This window comes from Prenolepis imparis, unplaced genomic scaffold (assembly GCF_030444845.1).
Source record: "Prenolepis imparis isolate NDT839.2.m4 unplaced genomic scaffold, iyPreImpa1.0 SCAF_9, whole genome shotgun sequence".
Taxonomy (NCBI): Eukaryota; Metazoa; Arthropoda; class Insecta; order Hymenoptera; family Formicidae; genus Prenolepis; species Prenolepis imparis.
This window is the reverse complement of record NW_028141167.1, coordinates 7924149-7940584: the sequence shown is the minus strand read 5'-3', so window position 1 is coordinate 7940584 and position 16436 is coordinate 7924149. Positions and strand designations below refer to the sequence as shown.

General features: G+C 32.8%; 2 protein-coding genes across 4 annotated transcripts in view; one reads left to right on the top strand and one right to left on the bottom strand.

The window, feature by feature from the left end:
- Window positions 1-7638, bottom strand: part of LOC145941024 (putative phospholipid-transporting ATPase IA) — a 28270-nt gene extending 20632 nt beyond the window's left edge. For 2 of the 3 annotated variants that reach the window (XM_083046787.1, XM_083046785.1), the window contains exon 1: window positions 7097-7638. In XM_083046787.1, coding sequence (XP_082902913.1) covers window positions 7097-7120 — 24 coding nt within the window. In that variant the 5' untranslated portion in view covers window positions 7121-7638. The remainder of the gene's footprint in view (window positions 1-7096) is intronic. The other variant, XM_083046783.1, reaches the window with a different exon arrangement.
- A 796-nt stretch (window positions 7639-8434) lies between these two features.
- Window positions 8435-16249, top strand: Cmb (combover). Its single transcript, XM_083045392.1, has 17 exons — window positions 8435-9055; window positions 9775-9916; window positions 9993-10135; window positions 10222-10320; window positions 10433-10546; window positions 10630-11025; window positions 11371-11652; window positions 11719-11958; window positions 12043-12172; window positions 12246-12407; window positions 12496-12931; window positions 13877-14005; window positions 14084-14335; window positions 14466-14643; window positions 14724-14915; window positions 15001-15120; window positions 15208-16249. Exons 1-17 carry the CDS (start codon window positions 8894-8896, stop codon window positions 15373-15375), a joined length of 3345 nt encoding a protein of 1114 aa, XP_082901518.1. The 5' UTR covers window positions 8435-8893; the 3' UTR covers window positions 15376-16249.
- Window positions 16250-16436: the final 187 nt, after the last annotated feature.

Genomic DNA, 16436 nt, shown 5'->3' with positions numbered 1-16436 from the left:
TCAGATAAAATTTCATTGATTGTCGAGTCAGTCATACGATTCTCTTAACCTTTACACGCGCGAATCATAATTCTGTGTCTTTAATAAATAAAGAGTACGTTCAGGATTATCACATGAATTGCTTATAAATTATTTCTTCGTTTGAACTTAGATAAAATTTCGATCGTTCCATTAATAAACTATAATTTCGATGATTATTCTCATTCACGCAAATTGCACAGATCTAAAATAGCAGCTATAACTCCAATTTATTCTCGTCATAAATAGCTCAATAATAGCTGAATACGAGGAAAATTATACATGCTGCTTCTCGACAAAGACCTGCGACAATTCCTATACAGTAGCGAGAAAGGCACATATCCGCAGCGCGGAACATCAATAACGCAAATATGAGGGTGGATAGGCAAGTCACGATGAAGAGTGAAACGCGATAAGAGTGCAAAATGGTCGATATTATCGACGATGCTCCTTTCGCAACAAGGTTATCGTAGATCGTCCAGGATCGTCGGCGGTAAAGAAACGTTGAATAATTGAATTTTATCGAGTTGATAATGAGACCGAGCGCGAAACGCGGCCTCCCCGTCATTTTGCTCCATTCTCGGATGCATTATGAAAGGATGCCCTTTCCCAGGAGCGAATGGCTGTCATTAAAACACGTGTGTTCCCTTCTGAAAAGAGCATTCACACTCGGCAGCGACCGCGGTTGTCGGAAATGTCGACTCCCCAGAGCGATGCTCTTTTTCGCATGCAAAAGGAGCATGTAAAATAGCAAAGTACCTTTTGCCTCTAGCGAAGTAACTTGTCTGAGCTTATCGAGTTAACGGATCGCAAATTAACACTTCCGTTATGTCGCGACGCTAATGAGACGACGTAATTAACGCGACGTGATATGAGAAACGCGAGGCGAAAGATGATCTACAGAATCGTGCACAATTTTTCTTCCTTTCAACGTAACGCGAGGACTTTCTATTAATTTGCGTATATGAAGCGTTAAATTATTTAATTTTTTAAAAGCTACAAATTTTATTATAGCTTCAATTATAATAAAATAATTCATATACTTATTTTCATACCAGATGCGATATTTGGTATTTTGGATCTGGCGAATATATTAAAGGAGCATCGACTACTAGAATCAAACAAAATTTTTTAAATTGAACATGAAATAACGAAGAGGCGCGGCTGTCAACCTGATCATTGAGCATTGATTTCGCAGAAAGGTGTACTATACATGTGCACGTGTTTGCAATTGATAATGATGCGAATCTATCGATAGGCGGCACGTAATGCCACACCCTCCTTCGAAATGAGGCCACATGACCTTTGCCATTATCAGAGGGGCTGACAGCGAAATTAACAAAGAATTGCTACTTCGGAATGAATATGATCATTATTAATTATTTTGTCACAAGTTTTACGATCGGTTTTATCTCTCTGTCGTTGCTATGAACAAAATTATCCGCAAACATTAATTTTAATATATGTAAATCTTTATCCCATAATAATATATTTAATTTTAATGTATGTATAAAATTTGCAATAAATTAAAAAAAATAGTGTGCATACACATTTCTCGGACTCAGATGTAATCAGTAAAGGATAAAAAAATCAAGGCAAGAAAATTCAAAGCAAACAACTAAAACTCACTCTCGGAGTTAATAGGCGCAAGTTCGCCCACAGCAATAAACAATCACGCTTACGAAACTTGGACCGTATATATAAATCGATTATATAACTCGCCACTGCTAATACCGTGCAACACGTCTTTGCTATTCGCGTATTATTTCTGTAAGCACAATCCGCAAATTTAAATCTAGCAACTTGAGACTCGCGTGACATTACTCGTCACGTCATCCGTCACGGACAAAATTCGTGCGTGCGTTTAAAAATAGAGAGAAAGAAAGTAAAAGAGAGACAATAATCTTTTCAACACATCACATGGCGATCTTCTCAGACAGGAAGATTTTATCGGACATTTGGGTCAGCCGCACCCCGTAAAATAACACAAAATTCGTCGATCCTGTCCGGTCGTTGTATGTCATTTATCTTTCTGAGCTATCTTTGCGAACTAATGAAAAGCAATTGTTGGCATTGGGATACGCCCTATTCGATGATTATCTGTTGTGCTATTCCCGAAAATGTAGTGCTCGCGGAAGAACACGCAAACATAGGTAAATCAAAGAACGAACAGCGTACGTCAACATAATATTGACATGATTAAACAAATATCTTTAAGAATAATATAGTTTTGTCTTGCTTCATTTTGCTAATTGATTGCTTTTAAAAAATAATCACGATTCTATACGGATTTAATTTATTTATATCCATCTATTCATGTATTAAATATTTATATCTATATACTAAAATAATTTATATAATTTTGAAAAGATGCGTTTATCCTAGATTTTTGCACAGGTCTTTCCGGAAAAATTAACTTTGTGAACTTTCGCGTTCTTCTGATTTCTCAATAACTCAATTATTGTAAATTGGCTTTAATCGTGCGTGTCGAGAGCTCAACAAAGCGTACTTGTGAAACTGGCAATCGCGAAATATTTCGATTGCCAACTCCGACAGACAATTTGTAGAAATTACCTGGAAAAAACATTTCAACACGAGAGGCAGTGTCGAGCAACACGTTGTGTGAATACGACTACGAGTTCGGATTTAATTCTGTAAACATTGAATAGTTCATTCGCGTGGAAAATTGAATTTGAAATACTGAACCATCACTTGCTACTCACGTCGTATCATCATTAAGGAAGCAATTAAGGATTCTAACTTTAAATAGCGTTAGCTATGAAATTTACATTTAACACGGTGATCTTTTTCCTTTATCTCGAAATTTAGTGCAATTGAAATAAATTACTAATATAATATCATAATTCACTCATTTCTGCACTTTTATATATATTTTTTAAGCCGTTCGTATTTTAATAGAACGTAGTTTAATAAAAATGAATTTGCTGCAAGAATCGCATATATTGTACTCTTATTTCATTAATTCTTTTAATCAATTATTTACATAAATTATCACGGGGAACGCGAAGAAGAGATAATTATGGCATTGAATTCATGTCATCATAATAAAGCCGCTCCTATATTCTTCATAAAAATAACTCAACGCAATTGGAACATACAGAATGGAAAGTTGGGTGAGTTTAGCTCACGTAAAAAGAGACTATCCCCCGCATCGCATGATTTCAGTATTAAAAATATGTGGATAAAATGACAAAGGCTATGCTAATTAATTTACGCAGAACTTAATAATCATGAGCACGCTATATATACATACGCATTAAATACGAGGGTAAGTCAAAAAGTAAAGGGACAAATAAAGAAAAACACATTTATTTTAACCTATGTGGAAAATTTACATATCATTTTTCGACATAATCCCCATCAACATCGATATATTTGATCCACTACTTAATAAGCTTCTGTATTTCATCCTGGAAGAAAGATTTGGGTTGGATACGTAGCTAGTTATGCACCACTGCAATGACCTCATCCGAAGAAAAATTTTTTCCTCGTAGTGCTTCTTTTAATAAACCGAAAAGATGAAAAGAAAAAAGAAAAAAAAAAGAAAAGAAATACTACGAGAAAAAAAATTTTCTTTGGATGAGAAGGTCATTGCAGTGGTGCATAACTGGCTACGCATCCAATCCAAATCTTTCTTCCAGGATGAAATATAGAAGCTTATTAAGTAGTGGATCAAATATATCGATGTTGGTGGGGATTATGTCGAAAAATGATATGTAAATTTTCCACATAGGTTAAAATAAATGTGTTTTTCTTTATTTGTCCCTTTACTTTTTGATTTACCCTCGTATTTTGTAATTAGAACAGAATGAAGTTCTCTTTTAGGACAATATATAATCTGAAGCTCAGACCGTGCACTCACAATATAACATAATGATTATAATCTAAGTAAAATCAAGATATGAAAGAAAAAGATATAATTCTATATTTAGTATAAATGAATTAATTTCGCACCGAAAAACAAGATAGATATATGTAAAAAGCGCAATTTTTTCGCTTCTTATTAAGAGATGCGATATCAAATGACTTTTGAAACCATCAATCGTATCTGTAATTTCACGTGACAATAAGTTTTAACAAATGACAGAAAAATAAAACAAATGATCGAGAAATGATTATATGGAATTGCGAATCTGTATTGAGATAAATTTCATATCAGGACTAAAACACTTTTCATGATTATAGGTATCTCTTTGCAGAACACGTGACGATGAGTTTTATAAATAACAGAAAACAAGACAAATTATTGGAGAATTGGAGAAATAATGACATGGAGCTGCGAAGTTATATTGAGAACAAATATAAATTTCATATCACGATTAAAACATATGTTTCAATAACGCTCGCGATTATCTCTTCGCAGAACACGGGATTATTGTTTGATTAATTTATACTCCGTTGTATTATAATCAAGAATATTACTTTTTATCCGATGTAAAATGCAATCGGGCTTGGATTTTTCCGCAGGAAGTAATTTTACGCTAAGCATGCGAAGCATTATTCTCGAGACTGTAAGTCATATGGTGCCCCGGATTTAACGCAGTGGTCGGTTTTTATCGATTATTCAGAGTGTAGTTACTTCAAGGTTGCGAATTCAGGCTTCTGAATGAAAGAAATGATGTAGCAACTTTATCGATACACATAATTTATGCTTAAGACACGCTATATCGAGAAAAAGGATCGGTACTTTGACAACATATTATTTGCACGAGCGAAACTGCTGCTCGTGTCCTCGTTCAATCAAATATGAAGTTAATAATATTCAATATGTAGATGCCTTCATCGATACGCTCGAGACGTATTAAAAACGTCAATAATTGCTTCAAGCTAAAAACTGCAATACTCTACACAATTTTACGATATTTATTTTAATTACTCAAATGATGATTGCGCTGCATAAATTTTAAATTTATCTCTCTTATCGCGATTGAGATATTAGAAATATTCAATATTTTAGCGAAATATAGAATTACGACACTAGTGACATTTAATGCAAATTGCATAAAGATACACAGTTGGAAAATGTGTTTTCTTGTTAAAAACGATCCCCGTTAAAATTTTTGTGTTAAATATTTAACACATTCATGTGTTAATTTAACATATTGCTGTTATGTTAATTGGACTCAAATGTTAAATTATTAAAACAACTTTAAAAAAGTGTAAAAATAACACAATGTATATCTATTTTTAATTTTACACAATAAATATGTTCCGTATTATTAGTGACAAGATTTATCTGTTAAAATTTACAGAAAAAAAATATTAATTTTACTTTATAATATAAGTGGGGGTGATAAAATGTAAAATTAACAATTTTTTTAGTTAATTTTTACATTAAAACTATGTTAATTTTACACAAAATTTATTTTAAGTTTATTTGAAGTTTGCATTTATTTTATGTTAAAATACTAACACAATATTCGTGTCACCATTTAACATATCCGTATTATGTTAAATTAACACAAAAATTTCTGTGGACCGTTTGGGACAGGTGATATTTGTTAAATTTAACACAAATTTTTCAACTGTGTAATGCATCAAATTTAAATATACCCGGTTGTGTTTGCACAAAGACGTTGCAATAGTACGTCAGGTCAGAAAGATCGATGCATTATGCAACAAGTAGTCAGTTGCCAGTGACGTTATTATTAAGGGCGATAATGAGGACAAAATTTCACAAATATTGCTAACAGAATATACAGACATTCACGCACAACTAATGGAATATATCACTTCCGGCGTGCCCTTGCTTCTATCAAAGGCGAACGTTTATTACGATAAATTTATCGTTCAATTTATTTTCTAAATTGTTTACGAGACAATTCAATTGTCATTGTGGAAGATGAAAGACAAACCGTTAAACGCTTGATTTTTTTGGTGATAATTATAGAGAATAGATTATTCTTTAATTATTATTAAAATATATTTTATTAAGAGAGAGAAAAGAAAGTGAATTCTCTCTCTTAATCTCTTAATTCTTCTCTTGTTGAATTATATTAATTTTTATCTTGCCATTATATTTGCACTATATTATGTTATTTATGTTTAATTTAGTATTAATGATAAGAATTCTTATAAAATTATTCAAGTTTTTTATATTTGATTCTTAAAAAAATGTAAACTAAATTTCATTTTTTTATTCAATCTCAATAAAACGTAATATAATGCATAATATAGAACGTGATATGTATTATAGTTTATGGGCACTTTGTATAAGCGTAAAGTTAGTTGACACGTATTAATGTGTCACATATACGAGTGGATATACATATGCATATTTCCGAGTAAATTTCATAGTAAAGTTCTAGATAAAAAAAAAAAAAAATAAACGCGCATTCTCTCTCTCTTTGAATTATTACGAAGGATTATTTTACCGTGTATTGTACTAAATGTGCATAAAATGAAAAAGTCTATTCATGACATCATATCAACGCGTAAGCCGTTTTAAAGGACGACAAGAGAAAATATGTCGAGGATAACGCCTAATAAATATTCACAAAGGCAGTTTATTCGTTGGTATGCGTGTTTCTGTTTCAGCGAATTTATTAAGAGAATATATAAAGTGGAAAAATAATGTTATTTTAACAGAATATATATTTATTATATCTTGAAAATAAACAGCTGTTATTTTGCAAATCATGAATAAAATTTAAATAAATTAAAACACTTAAAATCCTACATGCGAGAGAGTTGACAAAAAATAATTTTAAAAAAAAGTTAATTTATAAATAATTAAAAAAGATAATGAAAAAAAAATGTTTTTAAATGCTTATTTAGAGGAAAGAAAAAAATGACTAAGAGGTGACAACTGCTTGAAATCCGCCACTGACATTTACATATCGTGAGCAACGGACCGTCCCACACAAGATCCTTACGTGGGCGCCCTTCGCCCTATATGTCATGCACTTGACATATCTCTGAACGCCGCGTTCTAACCTCAAATCGCATCGCACACATATGCACGTATTCGCACACATATTCGCGCGTTACGAGGGAAGGAGAGAGACGGAGAAAAGGGAAGAGAGAGACAGAGAAAGAGTAGAAACAAAACACTCACCCGCGCGTAGTCGCGTGTCCGCATTGACTATGCCGTCGCACACAACATGCCGCCAGCTCGTCATCAGCATTTCACGGCGTCGGGAGATAAATCCGCGCGTACTCCAAGGAAACGTCACGCACGCACGCACGCACACGAGCGCGCTCACACGCGCGCGCGTGCGGCCGATCGTCTCGCGGGCCGCGACGAGGTCGGCCGCACATGGGTCAGGAACGCGACGTCGCTCGACTTGGCTCGAGAGAGAGAGATGACAACGACCACCGACGACGATGGGAAGGATCTCGCGCCAAGGTCTCGGCGATTCGAATCGCCGCGTCCGACGAATCACGCGCGCGCAAAATTCGCGACGCGACAAACTGTTGCGGGAATCGCGAGGCCTCCTCTCGCCAAGCCCTCCGCTCGAGCCCGTTGCTTGTCACAGGCGAGTTATATCCCGACTAAACTTAGAGACCCGACACCGTAGACAGACGGCTTCGCCTCGGCGGCGATACTATACGCGCAGACATTTATTATTAACTCTCTCTTCGGGGCCATAGGCGGGAAACGCGGCCGCGCTTTCGCTCACATCTCACATCCCGCCGACCCGAAACTAACTTTCACCAGATGGCAGCACGTGTCGATTGCGATGGAGGGGTTGCGTTCGAAAATCTGTCGTCGAAATGAACTAGAGTTGATCGACCAATCAGGATCAAGGATTCCTTTAACCTGATTGGTCCATCGAACTCCTCTGACCCGATCAGTAGATTTTCCAACACAACCAAAAAGAACCAATGGCGGCTCGAACGTGCAAAAATTTAGCAAATATTTTACAATGCACAATTCTCGATGAAACCTTTTATTTCATTATAATAGGAAAATCTACATCTAAAAATACATCTCTTTTCGTCTTTATGATTTTCTATTTTCGTGATCTGTGTTAATAAAAATTTGAAACATCTATTTGATATATATTACTAGAATTTTCATTTATAAGATTAGAATTTAATTCTATCGAAAATTATAATCTCAAGACATTTTCGTTAACAAAAATAACTTTATGTATAGATTTTGCACCAATTCTAACATATATGCTATAAAAATTCATAATTATAGAGAGGTTTTGTCAACACAAGAAATATTATAATACAGGAATTTATGAATTTGTGTTTTCTCACATAGATTGTCAGAATATCAGTGGTAAGTAAAACAAATCAATTACCTTTCATTTATATATATGACGTATTGCCAATTAAAACTATAGCTGTCGGTTGAAACAAAGAGACACAATAATAAATCCGTACGATATGTATATATGCAAACCATGCAAACAGACGTGACGTTGAGCAGTATTTAAAAATGGCCGCGATATTGCGTGGGGGATGTTGTTAGAAAGCAGCTTGATCGCTGTCAAAGTGAAGTCACGATTGACATATATCATCGCGGCGAAACACGTCGATGGCCTGTCTTATTTATAGTAGTCTCTCGATCGGATCTGCCAAGTATTTTGACGTAAGATCAACCGGACGCGATTTCGCATCGTCGTGATATTACGAGCGTTATTACGAGAATCGCGAGCACACATTTTCGTCGTCGTGCTGATTTCATTCTGTCGGGGACGTAAGATTGTTTTTGCCTCATTCGCGCGTCTTCTTTCTCGGATATTAAATCCAGGTAAATAGATCTAGAGGCACGAAGGAATCGTTTAATTAACGCGATCGTTGCGGTTATCATTGGTTAACCTAAGTAAAGTAGCGAGTCGAGAGGTCGCGGAATCCGAATAGTGCGTAGTTTTTGTAAGGGAAAGAGAAGAGGACGGCGATGTCTCCCGGAATTAACGGCGGTGGTCCCCGCAACACGGGCACCCTGCCGAAAAGCAATCGAAGGAACGATAGAAACCGAGAGCAGTCCGCCGTTAATCAGCAGCTCGCAAATCGCTCGCAGGCCGCTTATCACGGCCACCCACAGCATTTTAACAATTTGGTAAAAAATTCACCAAGAGCGAAATTAGCTTCTTTATTACTCTCTTTCTCTCTCTCTCTCTTTTTTTCTTATTTTATTAAGTAAATTGGATGGTGCAATTATTAAAAAATATACAGTGCACATTTTGTCATTATATGTGACTTTCTTTAAATAATTATTTTCATCATAAAAAAGATAGAGATTATTATTAAATTTTATCACTTTAAAAGCTACCACTTATTATTTGTAATTGTTATAATTAACTTTTTCTTTTTGTATCTATGTATAAATTTTTTGTATAAAATATTTTATAATTTATTACGAATGCAATATTAACAAATACAATAATTAATACATAATATTTTATTACAATATAATATTACAATATATTATAAATAGAGAATTGCTCTATAGAATTATATAAGTAAACAATTGTAAAGATTTAATTATAGTATGTATATACAGAAAGAGAAATCACAGAGTTAAAAAAAAATATTTAGCAAGACAAGATGTTTGAAACTTACAAGGATATACTATTAAGCTGCTTCTAGCAGTATCGAATTCAATCTATTAATAGCCGATAGAGTAGTGGGGCGTTTCTTGCTCTAAGAATACTCACAAAAGTGAATCCACATTGGTAACCAGTAGAGCTGCAGGCATTGTTCTATAATCACTCTACTTTAACTTGGTTTTTGCACTTGCATAAATATTTCATCTATGTAAAACAAATTTTTTGTTAGTTTCAACTGAGCTGGCAAACAGTGAGTGAGCGTCAACGTGAACCAAGAGTATCAAGAGCAGCAAAGAACAGCAACACGAGATCAACTTCCTCTCTATTGCCTTCTTCATATTTTGCAGCATATCAAGACTTATCTGAATTTGGTAAATATATTTAAGTTTATCCACTCATTTCTTTGATCACAGTAAACATTATTTGTAATTTCACTCGTTATCACAGCATCGCATAGCTCAGCAAGTCAGTGCAATTATAGTACAGAAGAATACCTACCTTGGCTAAAAATGGTACCGCCTATTGATCCTAGAACTCAATCACCACCACAATTACCACAAGAAACTAAGCCTTCCAATGTGAATAAGATGGTACTATACTATATTAATTAAAAATTTTCACATCTTTTTTGCAAATGATTATTATAATTTTGATCTGGTTATTATATTTCTTAAAGCCTGACAGAAACGATGTGGAGAGTCGTTTAAATCAGCTCAGGGACTATATTAAAATCACTGGAACAATGATGGAATCTCTTAGTCAATCCTCCGATCTTGTAAGTATTACATGTGCAATGATAACAATGTGTGTATATGATATTTTTAATATTTTATATTATTGTTTTGCTTAAATTGTTTTTCAATACTGTAACTATTATTATTTTATAGCGCGCACAAGTCCAGAAAGAAAAATTAAGTAGGATGGTGGAGGATCTTCAAGATAGCGAGACAAAGCTATCCAAATTATTGGAACAATATCATAATCACGGAGTTTCTGATGAGGTCATTAGCATTTAATAACTTCGTTATATTGAAATATTGGTGGATAAACTATGATTTTTTTTAAAATGAATATTTTTTTGCAGAATGGTGAAAATGGAAGAGAAGACGTAGATGAAGGCGGCGACGCTAATAGAGAGATGCGATTACGGAGGAATATGGAGGAATATCAGAACAAACTTACACAATTGCAAGAACAACAAGCTAACTTATTGGGCATGCAAATGCGCGTCAGAGAAAGATTGAATGAGGCACGTCAAGCGCAACAAATACTTTTGCAACAAGAAGATCAGAATACATCTAATTCGGCTACATGGGAAGACAATCGCGCGTCTCTGTCGGATCCGGTGAAAGTCGATCAACTCGAATCGCAAACGGCGGTGCTAAGAGGAAAGTTAGCGCAACTTCAAACAAAAAAGAAACACATGGATCTTCTTGTAGCGGAACTACAAGCCCTAGAAGCATCTGACAGAGACAATTGTGTTAGTTTTATTTTGAATTTTTAATGTGATAAAAGTGACACAATCACATACTTACAATATACATCTCAAAATTTACTCTATAATTTTTACATAATATGCAAATATTTTTTTTATTTATTACAATATTGATGAAAGCTGATTACTACTGTGTCTATTCTAAAAAAATATATTTTTTATCTCTAATTCATATTTAAACAAATAATTTGATAGAATTTCGTATTGCGAATTCTAATAATGCATATTTATTAAATATTTGAAAATGCTAGGAAATTTTATTAAACTACATTATTTTCTTGATTTTATTAGCTCGCTACATAAAATATTACATTAATTTTATATTTGTAGCTTCCTGAAGGCTCAAGAAATACAACTAAAGATAAAGCTGCGGAACTAGAGGCTATGAAAGCGCAGCTCGCGCATATAAAAGCTCTAATGGACGACAGCACAAGAATCCGCGATTCTATGGATTCTGCTTCCGAATTTGAACAAGATATTGATGTAAACTGCGAAGGTGCAGCAGATATTGGGATTACCGAGGATGTGGCGAACATTTCATTTGAATGCCGAAGCGATAGTGACGACGCCGGAAAAACTCGAAACTTCATGCCTACACTTGAAGATATACAGGTAATAAACAGCGGTCACTTTTTTAAAAATATAATTTGTAAATTGCAACATATCTCTTTTCTCTAGAACGTAACACGAGAGCTTAAGGAACAATCGGCTTTGCTTCAAGCTGCGCGAGCTGATTTACAACGTTTAAAGCAACCATTATCAACAGCTACCCATTCTGCTTCCTCCTTTTCATCTTCAAGCCCGCCTCCAGCGCTTATACCTCTAAATGCAAGCGAAAGAAAGCAGAGTAATAATGTTAGTACAGAGACTCAACCCATGCAAGCAAAAAGACGTCAACTGGAAGATTTTATAAAAAAGGTCTGAATTTCATATTATTTACACATTCTTTTTTTTTTTTTTGTTACATAATCGCAATTATAAAACTTCTTTTTTAAAAAATAGGAACAAACGCAGCCGTCTAATGCAAATCGGGATGTTCAAATGCCAGATCACAATAGTCAAAGAAGCTCGGCCTCGCAAGCTAGTCATACCAGCACACCTGCAAATATCTGGCCACCTTCTACCGCTACAGGTAAATATTATTTTATTATGTATTATATATTATATTAATATTACATAATGTATTTTTATTATACATTTCCTAGGTGGAGGAGGTTCTAATGAGCAAAGTGTGGATGGTGTATCTACATCAGAAAATTTATTAGATATTGGTCCGCAAATCACTGCTATTGAGAATGGTGCATTTAATAATAATTGGTGGGCTTGTCCTGTACCACCTGCGTCTAACTTAAATCAAGGACAACATGGTAAAGTATCAAATTAAAGATATAACAATATTTAAACATATTTTTAAATTAAAGAAAGAAATGTTGAGATATATTTCTTTTGTTGCAGCTTCGGCCGAATATTATCGGCAATTATTATTGGGTTCGCAAGCTCAACAACTGCAAATGATGGGTACGACAGTACAACAGTGTTGTCAACTTCTGTGGGCGCAGCAACGCGAGTTACAATCGATGCGCGCCGCTATTTCTCAACTGCAATTACAAGTGAGATCGCAAAATGAGGTACCGCAGCGCGCCAACAATACCGAAAGTCAGGAGGAATACTCTAATTTGAGCCGCAGTGTTCACAATCTCGGCGATACGTTGGACGCGACTTTACCTCCTAGTTCGTCTTTACCAAATCTTGTGTCACTACCTAATTCTTCGACAACATTATCGCAAACTCCGATAGTTACTTCTAACTCACAGCAACAACAGCAGCAACAGTTGAACAATCAAGTACCTCCTGGTAATAGAGCAAACAACTACTGGGACAATTTTCGAAGGTAAAAGAAATGATTTACAAATCGATACACAAGTATATGCCGTCTTTTTTGATATGTTATAAAAATGTAGATTTGTGAAAATTATATTTTACGTATTTACTCTTATTTCATTTAAACTTCTATTTAGTTGATTAAAAAAAAAAGTTTTCTCTTTACTCATTATACTTTATTTTAAACATGATTGTTATAATAAAGAAAAATAACTGTAACAATTAATTAAATTTTAATAATGAAAAGCAAAATTTAACAATTATTTATGAAAACAATTTAATATCAGAAAATTATATTATATTGCTCCATATTTTTCGTTATTTTTCGTTATTATAATATTTCCTGGTTTTGATCAGATTAGATCACGCGTTTTTGTTTTCTATTTTTCTGTAAGTCTAATGTATTACATTACATCTACATAATAATAAATATTACAATCTCCGCCTTTGTCATTTTCTGTCTTATACTTTTCAATTATCATTATCCTTGTTTAAGACTGAGATATTTAAGCACGTTTAGTCAATATCATAATTCAGTTAAATAATCCTGTGTGGTTAATACAAACAAAAAACTAAATAAGGAAAACATTTGTTGGTAGGTAATATATATAGGTACGTAAACAAACTTTTCATGAGATTGGATAGAACATATCAATCTATCGATCTAAATTTTTTGATGACTAATATTAATGTGCATGCAGACAATAATTATTCTAACATTGAGATATTTTTGTGATTTATTTGTTATTTCAAAAACACAACATTTATTTCTTGCATTCTAACTTAGTTTTTTTTTTTAACAAAATCATGCATTATTCTGTAAATTAAATGCTGTAATAAAATTGTTTTATGTGTTAAAATAAAATTTTTAAATATAAATTTTGATATTTGAATTTTTACACAAGATTATAAATATAAAGTGCTTTTTCTTAATCATCTTTTTTTTTATTTTCAGTTATTCCCGGCAAAATCTGCTCTCAGGAAATGCAAAGACAATGACTGATTCTCCAGTAGTTATAGCAAACTCGACATGCTCTGCAAACACAACTAATGCAAGTGGAAGTAGCGTCAACAGTTCACTTATGTATGAAGATATATAAAGCTAATTAGATATTAGTATATGTGTTCTTTATATAATATTTTTTATTTGATTTTGATGAAGGAAAGACAAACGGAATAGAGAACAAGGAGCTGATAATTTACCTTTACCATTAATCAGCGCAGAAGCACAATATTCATTAAACCTCCAATTACCATCGAATCTACAACAACAAGACAGAGAAAATGCTACTAGTCGTAGTAATATCATAGCAAATGAGACGTCTCAACAAGTTGATAATCTTTGGGAGGAAGCTCATAGTTCTTTTCGATTAGCATCGACAACAAATGACGATAACATCTTTAATAATCTCAGGTTTGAATTCTTTTCAAGATTTATTATCACAAAATGATAATGATACATGTATTAATTAAAAAATCAATATATTATTTTTGATATACAAAAATATATATATTAAGTAATTTAAGCAATTTATTACAAACAGTTCAGAGATGAAAGAGGCAGTCAGTTCGCTCATTGTAGTGAATAAAAGGCGACCCGATTTTCTAATCATTATTTTGAGACAAATTAAGACTATTAGTGAAGACCACAGACTGCGATCTCAGTTGTTAAGATCACTACGTGCTTTACAGGATACACAAACATTGAATAATAATCCATTGGTTAGTATATAATTTGCATTTGTTTAAATGTATGTGCAATAAAATTTAGTTTTGTAGCTACTAATTGAAATTTTATATAGAACGAGGCAGCTGATTTAACTCCAAGTGAAAGTTGTCAATCTAGCGACGAAGACTCGGATGTCGGTGCTATTTTGGGTTTTGGTTTGCAAAATCAATCGTCTGTTATCGAACTAGGTGCAACATCTCACGTAGACACTACTTCTTCTCCAGCTTCATCTCAAGTTCCATTACTAGACCATTTGGAAGTATCGGTAAATAATAATATAAAATAAGTACAAACTTCTGTTACATAATACATAAGTAATTCCCTTCTAAATTATAATCCAACATTGTTAGGGAACATTCTCACTCGACTGTGCAAGTGCTCTCCCTTCCACTTCTAATGCTAAGCCTGGTTATAACGAGGATTTGGCAGAAGCTGATCAATCGAGGCCTGAATCTTCAGGAAATCAAAAGGTATTATATTTTCTTTCTTACTAAATTTCTTACTTCAATTTTTTGAGATTAAATGGATGATATAAATCAATATTAAACATGCTTCAGCCTCCTGTTAGCGATGAAAATAATGAAAAAGAGCAAGAAGAAGCAGCATCTTATCCGATTGGTGCTGAAGCAATTACCCCTGATTTTGAAAGCCACGCTGCTAAAACTGAAGATGAAAGAGCAGATGATACAGAACTTGATACATTTCTTACTAGATTACATCATTAATTTTGATATATTTCTATAAAATGATTATTTGAAATTACTTTTTTCAGTACAATAATACAAAAAACATAGAAATGTATCTTGATCATTTATAAGATATTGGTTTACTATTTTCGACTACTTTTAAAAACTCAACTAATAAATAACTGAAATTGATAAGATAGCACATAATATATATAGTCATTAAAAATTAAAAACTTTATATGCTGCATATAAATTAAAAGACGCACAATTATTGATAGCTAATATACCTCTAGTTGAAGCATATAACTTGAAATAAAAACATAAATTCAAAAAATAATAAAGAACATTTTGCCATTATATATAAACTAAAGCAAATATAATTTATATTGTAATTTATGTTATTATATTTTGACAAGTTTAGTTTTTTGTAAATTATAGCAAAATATCTAATATGTATATATAATAATAATGTAATTATAATTGCGCTTCTAATATCTATTTGAATCAAAGAAGACTGGAAGATAAAGGAAACTAGGATTTGCGAATTATGATATTAATCTGAGTTTACAGATAAAACAACTAAAATTGTTTTGAAGAAAGAATTTTAATCTTTGCTTTGATTCTGTTGTATATGTGTGTGCGCTGGTGTGTATGTGCATGTAAGAATAAAATCAAGAAACATATTACATATGTAAGAAATATATAAAGTATATATAAAAAAAAAACATTTTAATAGTATTATAATATGTCGTAAAATATCAAACTAAATTTTTAAAATAAGATAATATTGAAGAATATTTTTAACAATTAATATTAATACAAAATTGTTATAGATTATGCAATCTTATCTAATTGTGAATTGATTTTTAAAATTATCATACAATTAAAATATTGTACACACAAACAAAATCAAAATTCAAAATCGAGACGTACAGTCACAACAAAAAAACGAATATTTGAAATACAATTTTTCCTAAATATATATTATATAATTGATAATTCTTGATCAATGCGAATCTACATTTTCGACAATAAGTTTTAATTTTATTATCGATAAAGATTTTTATCGTTGACAATATAATTGTGTAAATAAAAACAAA

Coding starts and splice junctions, on each gene's coding strand:
- Cmb (XM_083045392.1), top strand. CDS start 8,894: ATGTCTCCCGGAATTAACGGCGGTGGTCCCCGCAACACGGGCACCCTG. Junction 10,321..10,432: donor TTAGTCAATCCTCCGATCTT/GTAAGTATTACA, acceptor ATTATTTTATAG/CGCGCACAAGTCCAGAAAGA. Junction 14,336..14,465: donor AACATCTTTAATAATCTCAG/GTTTGAATTCTT, acceptor TATTACAAACAG/TTCAGAGATGAAAGAGGCAG.